Genomic DNA, 19,416 nt, shown 5'->3' with positions numbered 1-19,416 from the left:
GAAGGGAGAAGGGGAGAGGAGGAGGAGGGAGAGAAGTGGGGAGAGGGAAGGGCAGTGGGGGTCGGAGCAAGGTGAGAGGGGCGGCTCAGGGAGGAGGAAAATGGAGGAGGATGAGTGAAGGGGGCGGAGTAGGGGGAGAGAGAGACCCTGCGGGGGGGGGCACCACAGGGGGGGAGCGATAGGGCAGAGGGGGGGGGGGGGAGGGGGGGGGGGTGTCTTCCAAGAATGCAGCCCCCAGGGGTATGCGGGGGAGGCAGGCTAAGGAGGGAAGACACGCAGTAGGAGAAACTAAAACCAAAAACCTCAACGGAAATCATGAGAGAATGATCTGGAACCAAATCTGAGAAAAGGCGAGCATGCAGATTTCCACAGACTTTCCGATGGCTGGTGCCCCAGCCTGCGGGCGCCTGGGGGGTGGGCAGACTGGGCAGGGGGGGCTGCCTTGCCACCAGTGGCTGGCTATGCTGCCTGGGGCTGGCCAGGGTGCGGGGCAGAGGCAGGGGTGCAGGGCGCAGGCAGGGGCTGGGCCACTTACACTTGACCTGCAGGATCTGGTCGCTGAGGTTGGCTTGGAGGTAGAAGGTGCTGTAGGGCGGGAGCACAAGCCCTAGGCTAGGGAGGAGGGGAGGGGAGGAGCGTATGTCACTGCTGGGGAGAGGTGGGCCACACTGGCATCCGGCCCCCCACCCCATGGCCTCGGAGCCAGGCAGAGTGGCCCAGGCTATGACGTCCCCTCTCCTGCCCACCAGGGCCACCTTTCCCTGTTAGCTGTGGGAGATTCAGTCCCCGAACTCTCCTGGACGCCTCAGAATGACCAGCCCCAAAGCAAGTCCCCCCCGGCCCCCACTCCCCCTCCCCCAGCAGCCCCTCCCGCCCCAGGTACCCAGCCGGCCTCCTCAATCAGGCCAGCAGGAGACTCACAAGGGGCAGAGCACTGTCAGTGAGCTAGGCTGTTGGGTGCACAGCCGTGGGAGTGGGGTCCTCGGTCCCCAGAGACTTAGGTCATGTGCAAGCCAGTGAGAAGCAGGGCTGGCGCTAACACGGTGAGGAGCAATCACAAGCTGGGACTGGGGTGGGAATGAGACCGGCTCTGGGGGGCACAAGAAGACAGCCTGCACGGCCTGGGCCTGACCCACAAGGGTACCTCCTCCGAGGGCTGTGGTGCCTGTTGACAGCCAGCCTGGGGATGTGCTGAGGGTGACATCCTGGGTGCAGATACCCAGGGATACGATCCAGGCAGGGGTGATGTGAGAGGGTGGTGTGGCATGGGGAGACATCAGATGCACTGTCTTGTCTCTGTTCTGTGCTCTCAGGAAATGGCCCTTGTTCCTGAAGGGCCAGCAAGAGGCCCTTGGGGGACCGAGAGTCCCGGGGTGAGTAGTGAGCAGCCCTGGCTGCTGGTGCCCCACTAGGATCATGGCTTCAGCCACTGAGCACCCCCAGACTGGGTGGGGAGAGGGCTCAGACTCTGGGCTCTGGGGCTGCCCTGCCCCTCCCTGCCGGCCCCGCCCCACTCACCTATAGTTGGTGCTCCTTATGGGCACCCAGGTGTAGTTCCGCACCACCTCGTCTACGTACCTCTGAGAGAAGAGGCTGGGTCAAGTACTTGGGCCAGTAGGCAGGGGTGGGATGGAGTGCGGGAGGATGCCCACCCTGACTCTGTCCCCCTCCCCCATCTTCTCACCTCGTCCAGGGACTTGACCAGTGTTCTGATCTGCTTGTGGCCCTTGTTGCCATCGATCATGCTCCGACGGATCTGGAAGGGCCAGAGACGTGAGGGGTGCGGCCCCTACTCTCGGCTGCTCTGGGTGCCGCCATCCATACTCCCCTCCTTGCCCTCACCTCCTCCTTGTTCTCATCCTCCAGCTCAGCATCCAGGAAGTCCAGAGTCACTGGCTCCCGGAAGTTGGTGGTCTGTGGGAGGCAGGGCAGGAAGTCAGGGGTCCCTATCTTGTAGGGTTTACCCTCCTCCTGACTGCCCCTGGCTCACCTGGGACTTGAGGTTGGGGTGCAGCAACACATAGCCGTTCAGGTCAATGGCAAACACGTAGCCGTTGGCTCCAAGCTGGGGGCGTAGATGGAGGGGCTCAGAGCCTGGAGGGCCGGGCAGGGATTCCCCAGCCTCTCGAGCTCTTCCTTAGCCTGCTTTCCATACGACTGAGGGCTGCTGTGTGCCTGCCTGGGCCAGGGGCCCCCACATGCCACGTGGCCTTGAACCTATTTCTCAAGTCAAGCCCAGCACGCTGGCGTCCCTTGTTGAGGCTGATGGGCTCCATGGGACCACGAATCGATTTGGCCTTCTGCCCCCATGACTCCTGGTTCTCTTGGAGCTGTCAGTCGGCCAGACTGCTCTGTCTCCATTGGCCCCTCAGCGCCGCCGTCTCCTCCCTGCACCCCCACTTCTGCCTCCTCCTGGTCCCTATCTCAGTAGAGTGCCGAGGGAGGAGGGTACCCCGTCCAGACAGAAGTGAAGCAGGAGTGAATGGGACCCTGGGCTCACCCTTAGCTCTCTAGGCTGCTTTCTCACTGAACATGGAGGCCAACCACACGGGGCCTTCGGGTCGAGGCAAGCTATCACACATGTCCCATCCCCCACCCCTTTCACAACCAAGACTGAAGCTGCCTTCGCCACAGGCCCTGGGCCAGCCACACTGACCTTGCACCTCCCCTGATTTCTGATTTTGGTTTTCACCTTCAGTCCTTTGCTCAGAGAGTTTCCTGTAACTCCAAGGTATGCCTCCTGTCTATCCGACTGTCCAGGGGTTGGCAAACTACGGCCCATGGGCCATACCTGGCCCATCACCTGTTACTGTATGGCCAGGAATATTTTTTACATTTCTTTTTTTTAAAGATTTATTTATTTATCTGAGAGCGACCGAGCAAGCGTGCATACAAGTGGGGGAGGGGCAGAGGGAGAGAATCTTCAAGCAGACTCCCTTGCTAAGCGGCCTATGTGGGACTCTGAGCTGAAACCAAGAGTCAGACACTTAACCAAGAGCCCCTGTTTTTTTGTTTTTTTACATTTTTAAGTGGTTGAAAAAGATCATGATGTGAAAATTAGGGGAAATTTAAATTTCAGTATCCACAAACAGAATTGTATTGGAACACAGCCGTGCCCATTTATTTGTTTTATCTGTGGCCGTGCTCAGTACAACAGCAGAACTGGGTATGAGTATTTACACTGGCAGAGCCTAAAATATTCATAGTCTGGCCCTTCACAGAAAGTTTGCCGACCCCAGCTCTAGGCCCAAGGTCACCTCCTCCAGAAGCTTTCCCTGACTGACTGAATTCACAGGTCTCTCTGGAGGTGCTATAATCCCCATCAGACATCTCCGCTGAGCCTGGCTTGCATCCACGTGGGAGGCAGAGCTGGGTGGATGGGCAGATGGACACTTACCGTGTAGTTTGGAGTCAGCCTCTTGATGTCATTCAGAGCCACATCGATGCCCATCACACCCAGGATCAACTGGTTCTGGGAGCAGAGGCATGGGGTCTGCAATGGGCTCAATTCCACAGGGGAGCCCCACTGTCCAAACCTCATGCCCAAGGCCTTAATCTGCTCACAAGTAGTTGCCTCTGTCCAGTCTGAAGGCCGGCCTGTCCCTCCTCCAACCCAGGCCTGCCAGGGGCATGCCCGACCCCCTCAGGCATGCCCAGCCCTTCCCTGGTGGGGAACCTTACCTTTTTCTCCCCAGGGCCATCCTGTGTCAGGTTGAAAACAGGGAGGGTCCCTGTCACCACCAACCCCAGCCCCTGAAGGGAGAGGAGGATGACAGGTTAGTCTCCTGTGGCCAGCCATGCCCCACCCTCAGTGTCCAGAGAATGGGCTCAGGCACAGGCCCCTTTTTTTCTTCTCTGTTTGGTTTACTCCCATAAGGGGGCCCTTAAGGAACTTGACCTTGTGGGCACATCTGTAGGGGCCCAGAGGCCTTACCAGAGCATCCTCATACACGTTGGTCCATTGCACCTGCTTGGCTTCCTTGCCCGCCAGCACCATGGGCCTGCCCAATACATCCAAATATTCCTGGGGAGAAGGTGACAGGGGTCACAAGTCCACCTGCCCACTGCATCTTCCCTGTTCTGCCTCCCCATATATAAGCCAGCCACCAGGGGGCGCTCTCACACCACAGCAGCCCTTCACTCACACTGTGCCCAGGAAGTAAGGGGCTGGGAGGAGGGGGAAGGCCCTAGGGTCTCACCTGCGTGTTAATGCGGATAGCTCCAATGGAAGGGATCTCAAAATAGTAACCTGTGAGGGAAGGTGAGGCAGAGGTGGGTCTGGGTGGTACTTGGAACCCATGGCACAGGGGCTCCCGTACCCCAGGCTGTGTCCAGGCCCCCTCACTTTCTGGTGTCACTCCTCCCAAGCTCCTATCCCTTTAGTGCTCCCTTCCCCTGTCCTGTCAAGGGTGCTGATGCTAGGGAAGGGGCCATGAGTGTAGGGGTGTAAGGAAGCAGAGGCAGGGTGAAGGGACGAGCCTAAGGCTGAAGTCCCTCATGCCGGGATGGTGGTGACATTCAGAGTTCACCCAGGGGCCAGGGCCACATGCATGGAGTGGTAGCTTGACCAGCAAACAGACACGGGAGCAGATAAGCCAGGAGATGGATGGACAACGGACAGACAAATGGGCAGAAAGATGCTCAGTCAGATGGACAAGTTACATGGCCAGATAGAGAGATGGACAGTCACACGCATAGGAAGATGGATGGTGGGTAAACAGGCAGCTGGAAAGCTGGACACATGGATGGACAGGTGGACAAGCAACGTGAAGGCCAGCAGGGCACGGCTGGCAGCCCTGGGGCGGGGACGCTGGACGAGGTACCTTTGTTGGCGCAGGCCATCCACTGCAGGGGCGTGACGTCATAGTTGTGTTGCCCCACGGAGAAAGTGAACACACGCACCTATTTGAGGCTTGAGGTTACTGCTGTGGCCACAAGAGGACAGCCCTCCCTGGTACTGGGCCCAGGTCAGGGGGCCCCCCACCTGGGCTGAGCCTCACCGTCCGGTTGGGCCAGTTGTACTTCTCAAAGACATCCTGCACGCGGTCCTCACCGCCGTCCGTGAACATCATGATCATCTTATTGCAGTTGGCACGGGTGATGTTGGACTGGTCGGGGGTAGGTTTGGGGTCAGCAGCTCTTAGCCCCTCCCTGGTCCAGGGTAAGTCTCCCTCCCCCTGGAAGGCCCGGCCCTCAGGCCCTCCTCCCCACAGCAGATGGTGCTATCTGCCTGAGCTGCCTGTTGGGCGCTAACAAGGCCATTCGTCTTGATTTCCCTGGTGTCACCAAGCCTGGGCCTTGGCCTGTCCCCAGCCACCCGCTCATCCACCCACGGCGCTCACGTTCTGCAGCTGGTCGAAGGCGTACTCAAAGCCGGCCTTGTAGCCTGTGGTGCCCTTGGCCACCATGCCCTGCACAGCCTCCTTGAATACCTTCTTGTTACGCACATTGGCCTGCACCAGGTGTGTGAAGCATGACACAGGCTGCGCCTTTTCGTTGAACTGCAGGGACAGGGCGAGTGGTGAGTCACTGAATGCCCCCACCACTCAGGCTGGCCGGGGCATTCAGCACCGGGTGCGGTGACCCATTCCTCACCCGCCCGCCACCTTGGCACTCACCGAGGCCACGTTCACATAATCGTCATCCGAGAGCGTGTCCAGCATCTCACAGACAGACGTCTTCATCAGCTTCAGGGTCAGGCCGCTCACGCTGCCGCTCCTGGGAAGGTCATGGAGGTGCCAGGTAGGCCTCAGGTGTTCTCCTGCTGTTCCCTCATGAGGGTCCCAGGCGGCAGATTCTCTCCCACCCCCACCCCTCCTGCAGGCATCGCTCACTCACACATCCACGATGATGACCATGTCCTTAGGCGACGAGGCCCCCTGGATGTACCTGCCCGGGAGAAGTGTCAGTTAGGGCCAGCCTCACTAGGACCTTGTGGGTCCTTTCTTCCTTCACCCACATATTGATTCAACGTGTTTCTACTGAGCATCCACTGCATGGGCCAGACAGCGTTCTAGGCACCGAGGATACCACATTTAATAAAACCGTCCTGGGGCGCTGGGTGGCTCAGTTGGTTAAGTGACTGCCTTCGGCTTAGGTCATGATCCTGGAGTCCCGGGATCGAGTCCCGCATCAGGCTCCCTGCTCGGCAGGGAGTGTGCTTCTCCCTCTGACCCTCCCCCCCTCTCATGTGCTCTCTCTCCCTCTCTCTCTCAAATAAATAAATAAAATCTTAAAAAAAAAAAAAAACGGTCCTGGGGCGCCTGGGTGGCTCAGTCAGTTAAGCGTCTGACTACGGCTCGGGTCATGATCTCGGGGTCCTGGGATCAAGCCCCGCGTCACAGTGTCCCCTTCTCAGTGCAGAGTCAGCTTGTCTCTCCCTCTGCCTCCCTCCCCCTGCCGCGTGTGCTCTCTTTGTCTCTCTCAAATAAATAAAGTCTTAAAAAAAAATGAAACTAAAACCGTCCTTGCCCGTTACATGAGTGACCTGGTCCCCCAGCAACAGGTGATCCAGAGAGGGGGCAGGAGGTATGTTCCTGGGCCCCAGTGCTTGTCATGTCCCCTGGCCTGGGACAAGGCTCCAAGGTCTGAGTCCTAGCTGTGTGTGGGATGGAATAGGGAGGGAGGAGGTCATGGGGTACCGCAGGAGAGGCAGAGCAGAGGGTGGGGTGTTCAGGGCTCAGATGGGGGGTGCGGAGGCTGGCGACCTGACAGAGGATATATCCACCCTCGGGAACCCCCACTGGCCCAATCCCTCAGTCCCGAGGGGGTGGAGTGCCGGGCAGTGGACGGGGGGCAGAGGCAGCTGGGAGGCCTGCCTGGGTGATGGGATCCATTTTCCAGTGGCAACGATGTGTGAAATGAAAATTGGATAGAGCTGGCTGCGCCCTGCTCCGAGTCCTGGATATCGGGAGGGAGGGGAGCGGGCGGCAGAGGTCAGGGGGATGGAGGGGGTGTCCCTGCCCAGCTCCTCCTTGCTCACTCACCAGGGTCTCCTTCGGACATCGTACAGGTCGATTTTCTTGGGGGCTCGCCATGGGGTGGCTGCGGGAGGAGAGAAGGCGAGGAGGGGGTCTGGCAGGGAAGGGCCTGGCCAGGGCCGGCTGGCCTGGCAGGAGTGGCTACTCCACAGCCCACAGGGTGAGCAACCACCCCACACGCCCCAGGATAAGTGGGCTGGGTGACGGAGGAGGGTGGGTGCTGAGTGGACAGGAGAGATGGGCTGACACCCACCGGGATAGTAGCGAGTGACGCCTGTGGCACTTCCAAAGACCTGCCACAGCAGTGTGGGGTCCTGCCTGCGATTCTCGATGAACACATTCTCCAGGGCCTCTGTCCAGTTGAGTTCATTAAGGATGACAGTGGCTGTGGGGGAGACAGGGGGCAGGGGTGAAAAGTGCCTGGGCTGTCCCCCTGTTGAACCTCACCACGACGCCCATTCATGTACCCCGCACTTAGCGAGCTTCACCTGCTCTCTGCCTGGCGGGGCTCTCCTTCCTCAGGGCTCAGCTGAGGGCTGCATCAGCTCCTCCAGGAAGACTTCCAGGTCCTCAACCCCTCCCAAGCCAGCTTAGCCTACCCTTCGGCCAGGCCCCACGGGATCAGGCAGGGCAGCCGTGGCCTGTGGCCCCTGAGAGGGGCTGTCCAGGTGGCAGGGAGTTGTAAATTGGATGCCCATCCAGCATGCTGCCTGGAGCTTGCAGCTGGTCCCTTGGGAGCTCACCCACTCAGCATGCACTCCAGGCTGCAGCCACAAGAAAGCAATTAAGGGCCCAATGATGGGGCAGGAATTATTCAGCTATTAAGGTACCTGATAAGCTGGAAGCCACTCAGCTCCATGATTAATCAGCTGGGGCCAGGAGCAGGCCGGGGCGGGGGCGGAGGCTCTTGGAGGGGCAGGGGCTGTGCCACGATCCTGCTCCAACACAGGCACTTGCACACACATGCACGCACACGCATACAGTCTGTATACTCCCTGACACGTGTCTCTGCACTGGACCTCCGTGTTTCCAGCCAGGTGTTAAGAGTCCCTCGTCCTTGAACCTACCCGCCCAGCAGCCTGACTGCTGCCATGGGCACGGGGGCACGCATGCTCACACCTCCACAGCACGCTGCACCCATGGGAGGACAGCAGTGGGTCTTGCTCTCACAAGAGCAAGTTACCCCCACCCCCCTTTCCCCTGACCTCTGTGGCGGCACACGTGTGATCCCCTGGCCGGACCCACCCCGACACACACTCACAGAGCGAGGCTTCTCTCAGACGAATGCGCTCGGTCCTGCAGATCGCTCAACCAGGGCGGAGACTCAGGATGGCTTGGGCAGCACCCCCATCCCCCAACTCAGGACAGCCCTAAATCTGGCCGATATGTGTGTGCGCACGTGCTCTCTCACGTGCAGCGAATCTGTCTCTGCGTATAGGACCCTCAGAGAAACCCGCCAGGGGCTGGCCACCTACTACTGCTGGGACTCTGTACCGAAACCCCCTCCCCCAGGGACTATTTTGTTCCTCCAGTTTCTCCCACTTGCCTTTCTTCCCAGGCGGAGCCCTGATAGATCCCTATCACAGATCCACCCCAAGTAAGACTCAGAGAATGCCTTCCAAAGGCTCGGCTCTTTGGAGCAGGGCCTCTGAACACTGAAACCTTTAAAGCAGGCGAAGAGCTGTGATTTAAAGAGACAAATGCGCAAGGTTCTGCCCATCGCCCAGGGGGCGCGGACACATCCCTGGGCACGGGGCCCTCTGCTCTCGCCCTCCGCCCTGCAGTGTGGGGCCTTTGCTGCATCGTGTCTGCTGCCTAATCTCTCTCCCTCTGCTCCCACTCCCTTCTCTCTGTCCTTGTAGTTCCCCTTAACTGACCATAATGTGAAAACAAAAACACATTTCTATCATTGGCTGTGCCTATTGAACAGTATGTTATGGTCCCATTCCTAATTTAGAAACTTAGTGACTCGAACAATTTCTATTTTTCTCTTTAACGAAAAAAATAAAGCCGGTTCTCAAATGTTTCATACGGTACTGCCTGCCCTGGGAGAGTCTGCCTGGTGAGTCCCAACCCTCGCTGGGCCTCAGTTTCCCCATCCTCCCAAGGAGAGGCTTAGAGCCGACTGTCCTGGAAGCCCCTCTCGCTGCTGGCACAGGGGCATTTCTGACTCAGGTCAAGAGGAAGAGCAGACCCCCGCCTCAGCGGGGCTGTCCCCGTGGGTATCCACGACCACATGCACACACCTGCATTCACTGTGAGACACACTTGTGCAAACACTCCTGCCTCCCCGCCTGGAGAGGGCCTGCTACTCAGCCCCACGTGCACACACCCGCACCCACGTGCACACTCAGATCACGCTGAGCTGGGAAACGGGGACCATGCCCCCTCAGGCAGGCGATTACAGATTTAATTAAAAGTGACACAGTAAATAAAAAACATATAAAATGTAATTTGTGTGGGTAGCGAGGGGTGACTGGGGAGGGCGGTATGGCTCCTGTTTTAATTAGCGTGCCTGCCTGTGATAGTGCTCCTCGACTGGCTCGGGCAGGTGGCCTGAGGGAGGCCTGTGGCAGGGACGGCAGGGGTGGGGGCAGCACCTATCCTCACCCCTGCCTGAGGCTGCCTAGAAGTCCTGGCTGACCCGAAGGGTGGAGGTGGGCCTTCCTGAGGCCCCTGCAGGATTCCCTGCATTCTGGAGACTACCCAGAAACTCTGGGACCTGTGTTCCAAGACCCTCCACCCAGGGGGCCCCTTGGAGTCTGAGGTTGCCTTGTACATGCTCACAGAATTATGCCCAAACCACCAGACCCCAGGGCCCTGCAGCCCGCTGCTAGAGCTCTCTCTGTAGTGCTTGACTCGGTCTCTTCCCCCTACACCTCCCAAGATCTTCAGGAAGTTCCTTCTCATGTCTGACTCAAATCCTTCCAGCTGTAGTGACTTGGTTTCCCCACTGTGCAAAGCTGCCCTGTCCCTGGACAAGGAGGGAGATGCTCCAGGGCTGGCGTCCGTGAGTGAGGGACTGCTCCCTGTTCCCCCAGCCCCTGTGTTCATCTGATGTGGTAGCTCCTCAACCATTCCTACACGGGGCCTGGGAATGGGGGACGGCGGGGAGAAGCTGCTCTGGGGGCACGTGGGGCACATGTGTCCACAGGGGCAGGAGACTGTGCGTGTACAGCGGTGAGAGTCTGAGCGTTAGCGTGAGGCCATGCCTGAGAATGACTTGACGACTGCGTGTGGACGTGGGTAGCGGGGGCTGAAGGCAGACAGCACTGGCTGAGCACTCAGGACCTGGCAGTGCCCAGGCCATGGGCCTTGCTCCCGTGCTGGCTGCGGAGGGCAGTTTCTGATCGCTCTGCACACTCACAGCCTTTGTAGATGTCCGTGGGGATCTGCACGGCCGTGTACGAATAGTTGACTTTGTTCTTGAAGTTTGAGTCCTCAACGAAGTCCAGCCTGAGCGTGCTGACCTTGGACCCCCTCTCCACATCCTCACTCTCAGGGTCATCCTGCAGAAAGGGATCCCCCCCACCGCGGTCACGTCAGGGCTAAAAAATGGTGGAGTGGGGTCAGACAGCTCTGCAGGCAGGAGAGGGCCAGAGTCTAGGTAATAGGGGCATCTCAGAATCAGAGACGGGGAGAGATGGAGAGACACAGGGACAGATGGACAGGGGGTATGGACCCCTCCCCCAGGAGGCCTGTGACTCCCACCTGCCCCTGGCCATCCCACCCACCATCCCTACATTTGATAAACCCAAATTCCAAAACCCAAACCAAACTTCCCCACATTCTTAGAAACCAATTATCAATGAAGGAGATTAAGTCCCAGTGAGAAAGAGCAGGCTGCACACCTCTGCTTTCAAGGACGGGCTTGTGTGATCCCAGGGAGGCCTAGGCAGCTCTTCCCAGGAGCCTTGGGCCCCCCCGCACGGGGCCGCCCATCCCCTGCATGGAGTTCCTTTGGCACCAGTGAGAGGGTCCTTGCCCCCTCTGGGGGAGGGTCACCACCCCCTCAGCAGGTGGCTGTAGGGGCTGAGTTTGTGGGGGGAGAGCTGGGCTGGGGTGGGGGCTAGCATTGAGACCCTGTAAACTTCCAGAGGGAGGGTCCTCAGCGCTTGCTAGCAGAGGGACTGCAAAGGCCCCTGTTGACTTTCTAAAATGAGCTGCAGCCGTCTGACAGGTGCCAATTACAGCATCTCTCGGCCGAGCAGGCTGGGCATGCGCCGTGCACCCCCGCCCACCACCACAGGCTGGCAGGAACGGGTCTGCCGCTACATCGCTGATGCCACAGCCGAGCGGCGGGGGTGGGGTGGGGGGGCGGGCATGGGTGCAGGTGTGCAAGGGGGAGGGGAAGATGGTGGTAGAGAGTGAAGAGGAAGGCAGGGAAGAGCCAGACGGGGAGGAAAGGAGGGATGGAGACCAAGGCAGGGCAGGGGCAGAGCTGGGGGCCTTGTGCCCCCGGAGGAAGGGGGGTAAGCAGCTGGGCCATCTGCATGCCCCCTCACTGCCTCTCAACCCGTGTGATCACGGTCAACACCAGGCTCAGCTCATTTCCACCCACCTGTGGCTCTGCAGACCCCACTGCTCACTGGGTCCTGGGCACACCCGCTATGTTCCTGCCTCCTGCTGCATCTTGTCTGGGGAAAGAGTGATCGTGCCTCCCTACCCAGCCAGATGTGCTCTGCCCACCCCAGGAGTGCTCCGGGTCTGTCCTCCAGCCTGGGGAATGAATTACTGCCTGGGTGGGGCCGCAGCAGGCGGGCCTGTGTGGGGGTCGGCACGGCCCTGAGAGGGTCTGCCGCAAGGACCCTTGGCGTCTCTTCAAGGGTGGATTCTGTACAGCAAAATCCAAGCCATCTGCTGCCCTCCCCTTGCCCCCTCGCCCCCTCACCACGTGTGCGACTCTCTGCCCACCTCGGCACACCCTAGGAGGACCCTCAGAAGCTCAAGGATGCTGGGTAAAGCTGGGGCAGGCAGCTACCCAGCCTGCCGCCTCTGAGGCGTGAGCCACTCACGTTCTGCTTGCAGGAGGGGGAGGTGCGGGAGAAGAAAGCCCCCGAAATGTCAGCAGCAGATGAAGGGCGCTGGAAAATTTAATCTCCCAACTTTCCCAACTAATGTGACATTTGGATTCCGTTCTGATAAGCTATCAGCTGGCGAACTTTTTCTTTCCTTCTCTTTCCCCCACCCCCACCTTCTGGCTGGTAATTTAAAAGTAAATGGTCTAGAAAGATCTCTAACTGTACCTCTGGCAAAGATTAAAAAAACAAAACAACACAACAAGCAGGGGAGTCGGCAAATGTGTTCATGTCAAATTTTATAGAGGGCCAGGCTTTTGGCCTGCCCTTAGCCCAGCCCCACCCAGGGTGCCTCTCCCTCCTGGGGCTGTCCCTACCCCCTTGAGGGGCGGGGGGGCGGGGAGCGTTGCAGGGAATCAGTGATTTAGAGCCAGGGGGCGGGGGTCCTGGGCACAGGGAGTTCAGGGGATCCTGGCAGGGGTCCGGGCACCAGAACAGCCAAGGAGCCTCTTGGCGCCACCCCCATGCCCAGGGGTTTTGTACGGTGGGCAACTGCAGTCTCCTGGTTTATATTTAATGCACTGATTGCTAAAATTACAGCCTGCTGCTGAGGGGGGTAAGGAATTAGATTCAGGGTCTAATTAAAGGTTCGCTCTTCATTTGAATTTCAGATTCCAGCTTTAATTTTAGCAACTTCTCTGGGAGCCACGGAGGCTCAGCCAAGGGGGAAGCACACCTGCTTTAGCCCACCCACCCCTCCTTCTCCAGCCCCCTGCCCGCCTGCCCTCCTCAAGGCTCACCCAGGCTGGCCTGGCACCACCGACCCTCTGCAGGGTTCCCTTCCTGCCTGCCCACCTCCAGGGGCACTGTCTACCTCCCGCTCGCCCCAGGAAATGCCCCCGGCCAATGAGCCCGGGAGAGGACCCCTAGATTTGGGGTCTCCTGCCCCAGCCAGAGCAGGTGGGACCCCAGAGACTGAGCTGTTACGACACCTCTGTTTACAGAGGAGATAGTCAAGTTCAACTACATTTGCCTCCAAGGCAGGCAGATGGACTTGGGCCTTAGCAGGTTCACCAAACACTGTGCACTCTGTGTGCCCTGCCCTCTCGGACACTCTTGGCTCCTCTGTAGGTCCCCTGCTACCAAAACGGTCATACGGCTTTCACGCGAGGCCTCCGGAGATGGGGCGCCCAAACACCCACGAGACAGTCAGGGGCGCTGAGACGGGAGCAGTGAGGGTCTGGGCCGTCCAGCGAGCCCTCGCGCCATCACTGCCAAGCCAGTGACCCCAGCAGAGCCCGAGCCCCGTCCTTCGTCTGGGGAACGGGCACACAGCTGGGCTGCCTCTGCAGCGGGGGCAAGCCTGACCGAGCTGGCGGGAGCCCTGACGGTGGGGCCAGCTGCGGGGGGCTCAGCACACGGAGGTACCTGCACCACGTGAGTCACACCACAGCCCCATCCCGGCCCTGCCTGCCCACCTCCAGGAAGCCCTCCACGCTGCTCCCTCTCTCCTCCGCTCCCACAGTGCCCAGCCTCCTCCATGCTGGCACCTGGACTGACCCACGGGAGGAGATCCAAGCGCCTCACTACCTGCCTGGGGTCGGGCGCAGGGCCTGCGCCACCGCTACTTTGCAGGGTGACCTCAGAATGTGGGAGGGCGCTGAGACCTCACACCCATTTCACAGCTGCGGCTACTAGCCAAGGGACGGTGTGGGGCTCTGGCAGCTCTCCTCCCCCAACAGGGGTAGGGCACTCACCAGCTCAGCGTCGGCCTTCGCATCGTAGTACAGGATATCTTCCTCCTGGGGGGAGAGAGAGGCCTTGACCCTCACAGCTCCTCACAAGGCTGCTTGAGGTGCAGCCGGGGCCCCCGCCCTGAGGCCCCCACCCGGATCCAGAGCAGCCTTGGGGAGGGCTGGCTGAATTAGGCCGGGCATGCCCACCCCCGCCCCAGACAGAAACCCCCTCAGGGGCCCTCACAGGCTCCAGGGGCATGTGGTGCCCCAGGTTGGGGGGGCCTCCCGGGGGCTCCCTGACTCCAGGACCGCTGAGAGGCGGGGTCAGAGCCAACCTGTGTGCGGAGATTCTGGCTGAGGCAATACCGGGGGAGTGAGGAAGATGGGAAAACAGAGCCGAGTCTGGGCCAGAGTGAAATGACTCGACACCGCATCCTCCAATTTCTTCTATTAAAAAGCCTGCTCATTATGGGCATGTACTTATTAATTATCTGTGATTTGTTGTGAAATGCAAGGGGGTTTACACAACAGGAGCGGGAGAAAACAAAGCCCGGCCCCCCCGCCTGCCTCCCCGCCCCGCCGGTGCGCACCCCGCCCATCCCGGCCTCGCTCGCCTGCCCGAAGCCTGGGTTCTTGGCCATCTGCGCGTCATAATCACCGGCCACCCCGGGGACCCGTAACACAAACGGGCTAATTTCATGTTTAATGATCTTTAATCAGAACTGAGCATGGCTGACAGAGGCCGCCAGAAGGTGAATCTGGTGCCCTCAAGTGCCACTGGCCCCTCTCCTGCCCCTATGGGCTCTAGGGTCAGGACACAGGAGAAGGCCACCGTCCGAGTCATCCTCCTCTAGCGCTCCTCAGTGCTGTCTTGTACCGCAAACACCTGGTGAGTGGCCCTGGCGGCCTGTTTCTTTGTGGTCGAAAATGGGGGTGCTGACCAAGTGTGCTCCCAGCAAGCACAGAGCCAGTACTTACTCTCTGGGGGGCAGAAGTCACCTTGGCCACCCCTTTGCTGTGTGACCTCAGGGCCGCACTGCTCCCTCTCAGCTCCGGCTCCTCAGGCTTCAGGGAGGGGGCTTGGCCTCGGGGACTGCCCGTGTGCTGGGTCTGAGGCCATAGTTTAAGGTGGTCAGTATGGGGGCTTGTTGTGGGGACAGTTGTGAGTTGTCTCCCACCAGAGGTCTGGGGGGTAGAGGCCACTGGCTGGACCCGTAAACCCAGTCCGAGCATTTCTGCAACATCGACTCCATGCCTGGCACCAGGCTTGGGCAAGACCACAGCAGCTGGATGGATGGAAGACCGGAAGCGACTTGATTGCTTCGGTCACCAGAGGCATCTGCTGCGTCCAGCGCTTCACACATGCTGGGTTTACGGGGCTCCTCTGGGAGCCCCGTGACCCTCCCCCTCATACAGATGAGGACACGGCAGGGGTAAGAGAGGCCTCGCACCCACGCTCCAACCCGCCTTCCCATTGCATCTCCAACCTTTGCCGCACCACCCACCAGGCAGGAGGACTGGAGCGCAGGTGGGTGCAGGGTGGGGGCCGGGGGCCGGGGCCCAGGCTCCAGGGTGCTCGGCCTTCCCTTGCGCCTGGCTCCAACCAAAGCACATAATGAAAGCTGACATTATATCAAACACAATAAGGAGTTTCGGTTGATGAAGATCATTCCTGAACACACAAACCCATTAAACCGAGGGGAAAAAATATCAATTCAACACACTCGCTGGCAAAAAGAAAATGTGATTTGTTATCTAAAAGGGGGTTATAAACACGGCTCTGATGCTCTTTCCCTCCGTAATGAAAACAGGCGGGCGTGGTGGGACGACTGCAGATTAGAACATGGGGCTTCACTGGCCAACTTTTTTTTTTTTTAAGATTTTATTTATTTGACAGAGCACAAGCAGAGGGAGAGAGAGGGAGAAGCAGGCTCCCTGCTGAGCAAGGAGCCTGATGTGGGACTCGATCCCAGGACCCTGGCATCATGACCTGGGCCGAAGGCAGCCGCTTAACCGACTGAGCCACCCAGGCGTCCCTCACTGGCCAACTTTTTAGGCAAACCTCCTGCAAGGACAGGAAAGGGCACGGGTGGGGGTCGGTAACTCTGGGGCCCCCAGGAGACACACGCCCCTCTCACAGGCCGGGCTGGGTCCTGCCTGCACTCGGGCCACCCCTGGGCAGCTGCCCCCACGGCTCCCTTTGTCTTTTTGTCCCGCAGTCTCATGGTCTCAGCAGAGGATCAGATGCTGGTGGCATCAATGACACAGGGGAAATGTGTCATAGAAGAGGATGCCAGTGCCCTGCAGACAATGGGTGAAGCTCAGGAATCTGTATGCGGTCCTTGTCCCCCAGGGTCCTTGTCCCTACCTCTCCTACCTTGAAAGGGCCAGGCCAGGCCCCTTCCTTGGTACAGAGAGGATTAGCATGGGATGGTGGCAGGCAAGGTCACACGTGTGAAAACACGTTGTAAACACAGCTGTGGTCTCTATGCTTGATGCGGTGTGGAGCTGGGGGTGGGACAGAATGGGGCCATCAGGGTTGGAGTTGGGGGGGGATCACTGGAAAGGTCTCTGCGTCTGCTTTGGTCTGCTCAGTGCCCCGTGTCCACCATTACTATCCTGCCGTGGTTAGACCACAAGGACGTGGTGCCTGGCGACTGCACGCAGGGGCCTTGGCAAAGGGTCTTGCCTCAAATCCTGACCTGAACATGCGTGCTCTGGGATCCCGAATGGTGAGTGAAGACTGAGCCTGAAGCCTCCGAAGTCCCCAGTGGCCCCAGGACTATTCCTGGGGGTCACCCCCATCTCATCAAGGAGGCAAGGGTGCCTGTTAAATCCTGTAGCCTCGGTGAGGCTTTCCTTCAGGGTCTTGATTTCCCACTTACAAAGGTGGGATGAAGATGCCCTACAGAGGCAGGGAGCTGGGCCTCTCCAGGCGCTGGGGCCAGCCCTACCTGTGGGGGCCCTTATGTTTGCAACTCCAGTCCTGGGAGGGGCCGGAGGGTGGAGGAAACCCTCTGGTTGGGGAGAAATGGGCATTGTTAATGTCTGGGGTCCACACCCAACGCCCCCTTCTGCTATTTTAGGGGCCATTTTGCTCAAACTTGGCAGGGGATAGGGGGAATCACCCTTCTGAACTCACATTTCTCCCCCTTGTGGATTTCTGTATGATGGATAACACATGAAGGGTGGGGCTGGGGGGCCCACATGGCCTTTGTACAGACGACACATACCCTCTCCTTAGCTGGAGCTGAGCCCAAGAGAGAACACGAGGGGTGCCGGCAGGTGGGAAACAGGGCGAGGAGGTGAGCATGGGGTAAGCATGGGGAATAGCAGTTGGTGCCTATGTCTGGTACTATGGGGTACAGTGAGGATGACTGGCCTTCCTGCCCTGGCCCACGGCCAGCTCAGCTCAGCCAAAAGGACTGTTTTCTGAGAGAGCCGTCTGTCGCTGGCTTGGCAGAGAGGCAGGCAGCAGGCCTGATGGCTGGGGCAGACCTCAGGCCGGGGAGGCCACCTGTCCTGTCCAGCCGGCTCCTCTGGCCTGGTCCAGCCTTCACAGTCTTCCTTTTAGGTTCCCAGACAGAGCTACCTCTCCCATCAGACCCCCCAGGGTAGGGCTGTGTCTCCCGCTTCAGACTCCCCAGGGTAGGACTGCTTCCTCCCTTAGACTCCCAGGGCAGCACTTTGTCTCCTGCAGGGCCAGGTGTTGGCACTGAGGCCCTGCGGCCAATGGCCTCTTCTGCCTCTTCCACCCATGCCCTGGCTCAGCTCCTCCCTGGTGGTGGTCCAGACAGCAGATAATGTGGTGCTGGGCCAGGCACGGTGTCCAGCAGGCGGGCCATCTTCATCTCCCCTAAGTGTTATGGGCACCAGAGCACCTGCTGCCTGTCTGCGGGGTCAGGGGACGTGCTGCCTCTCACAGGGGCCATGGTTTCCCTGGGGTCCAAGGGCTGTGGCCAGGCTGGGGTTCCCTGCGTCTGCCACAGCCAGTGTGTGGGGTCATGGCCTGAGACTAAGAGGGGAACAGGGGGCCTTCATGTCCAGACCTCTTTCTCTCTCACGCGCCGTCTCTGAGCCTGTCGACCCCAGGATCCCCCGAGTGCCTGGGCTGGCGTCGGTGGTGTGTGTGTGTGTGGATGTACTATACCACTGTCCACTCCTCAGAGGTCTGCATGTAGACCTACTGTGTGCCGCGGGCATAGGGAGAACCATACCCTACTGATCACACAGTGGATTCCGTGTGCCAAGCATCTCCTCTGTGCCCAGAACTGCCGGGTGCCATTCTCCCCATCTCAGAGGTAAGAAGACCGAGGCCCAGCTGCTCTCGGCCAACCTATCCACAGGGCACTCGGCTGGGCACATGGACAGATGGTGGACAACACTGAAGCAGGTCCGACTGCTTCTGGCCTAGAGGAGTCTTGAGTGGGGCAGACAGATGAGTCCACTGGGATACTGGCCTGGGGCAGGCTGCACTGGGAACTGTCAGTGTTGGGGGCTCCCGAGATGGATGCTGGGGGCCGTGGGGGCCAATCCCGGGCTTGGGACTCAGAAAGAGGAGCCCTAGGGAGTTAACTGGAGAGGGAGAGGCATTGCCCTTTTGAAGGAGGAGGGCAGGGCATTCCTGGGCCAAGGCCCGGCTTGCGTAAAGGGCCTGAGTTTGACACTGGCGTTGCGGCTCTCCAGAGCGCCCCATGGAGGAACACGCTCCTTATCTGTACCTCCTGAAGGTCATTGGGAAGGACATGGTCTCAAGAGTGGGTGGTATGCCTGCAAGCGACAAAGACGCCATCCCTTTCCCAGCCTCAAGGCCCCGTATCCCCCTGGCATGCACAGTCCCCACCTGCAGCTGCTGCCAGCGCCCCCCCCACTCCCCCCCAACTCAGGGCAGGCTGGCGAGCCAGCTCATGGGCCCGCCGTAAGCCCTGATGCCTTTCAGCCAGGCAGCAGGGTGACTGCAGGGCTTCTGGGGAAGAGCGGGGCCCTGACCCTACAGCTGGGAAGGAGGGGGTGATTCTAGCTCCGCCCTGCCCAAGATACAGACAGACGCACAGCTGGACGGACTGAGGGGGAGGCCCGGTGGTCACTTCCACAGCTGGGGGCCTCCCAGGTCGTGTCGAGGGGAGGGGGCCAGCCAGAGCCCACTCCTGCCTCATCTCAGGACAGGAGCGCGCAGGGCCGGAGACGCCCTACACTGTCACCACCTTGGCATCTCTATGCCCTGACGTGTGCAGTGGCCCTTTCGCACACCAGGCCCGGGCCAGCAGGCAGCATCAAACACCAGAGTCCTTTGCCAGATGGGGAAACTGGAGCCCAGAGAGGGGCAAACCCTTGCAGGGCCCCGTGGGGACTCGGTGTGCAGGGAGCACATTGTCTCCAGCATCACCTGTCTCAGCATTCCTGGATGCCCCTGAGACCTTGGTCCCCCTTCCTGGCAGGCCCCCATGGTGCCCACTCTGGCCTGGGGTAAGCTGTTCCTGCCTCAGGGAGTAGCTGAGAATCAGGGGTCAGGAGTCTGGCTGGATGATCCTTATAAATTTTGGGTTTTCTGCCGAGTCAGGAAAAGAAAATAGGTTTGGGGCTAAGGCGGCCTCTTTGTCTTCTTGTCTGGGGCCTGGACTGGGAGGGAGAGAAAACCAGGCTGAGGGCGGGTCTTTTCATTCCCTTGTTCCCTGTTCCTTC

At 59.7% G+C, this 19,416-nt stretch overlaps 1 protein-coding gene across 3 annotated transcripts in view; it reads right to left on the bottom strand.

The window, feature by feature from the left end:
* CACNA2D2 (calcium voltage-gated channel auxiliary subunit alpha2delta 2) overlaps nt 1–19,416 on the bottom strand; it is a 114,741-nt gene that overhangs the window by 8,611 nt on the left and 86,714 nt on the right. For all 3 annotated transcript variants that reach the window (XM_021686992.1, XM_021686993.1, XM_021686994.1), the window contains exons 4-21: nt 13,756–13,800; nt 10,348–10,489; nt 7,234–7,365; nt 6,987–7,044; nt 5,839–5,889; nt 5,619–5,718; nt 5,343–5,501; nt 5,001–5,108; nt 4,824–4,902; nt 4,200–4,249; nt 3,935–4,024; nt 3,682–3,753; nt 3,398–3,472; nt 1,991–2,065; nt 1,843–1,914; nt 1,685–1,756; nt 1,519–1,580; nt 536–612 (exon numbers count right to left, since the gene is read on the bottom strand). In XM_021686992.1, coding sequence (XP_021542667.1) covers nt 536–612; nt 1,519–1,580; nt 1,685–1,756; nt 1,843–1,914; nt 1,991–2,065; nt 3,398–3,472; nt 3,682–3,753; nt 3,935–4,024; nt 4,200–4,249; nt 4,824–4,902; nt 5,001–5,108; nt 5,343–5,501; nt 5,619–5,718; nt 5,839–5,889; nt 6,987–7,044; nt 7,234–7,365; nt 10,348–10,489; nt 13,756–13,800 — 1,519 coding nt within the window. The remainder of the gene's footprint in view (nt 1–535; nt 613–1,518; nt 1,581–1,684; nt 1,757–1,842; nt 1,915–1,990; nt 2,066–3,397; nt 3,473–3,681; nt 3,754–3,934; nt 4,025–4,199; nt 4,250–4,823; nt 4,903–5,000; nt 5,109–5,342; nt 5,502–5,618; nt 5,719–5,838; nt 5,890–6,986; nt 7,045–7,233; nt 7,366–10,347; nt 10,490–13,755; nt 13,801–19,416) is intronic.

Source organism: Neomonachus schauinslandi, chromosome 1 (assembly GCF_002201575.2).
Source record: "Neomonachus schauinslandi chromosome 1, ASM220157v2, whole genome shotgun sequence".
In the NCBI taxonomy this organism is placed as follows: domain Eukaryota; kingdom Metazoa; phylum Chordata; class Mammalia; order Carnivora; family Phocidae; genus Neomonachus; species Neomonachus schauinslandi.
The sequence above is the reverse complement of the archived record's forward strand: the minus strand, read 5'-3'. Positions and strand labels throughout refer to the sequence as shown.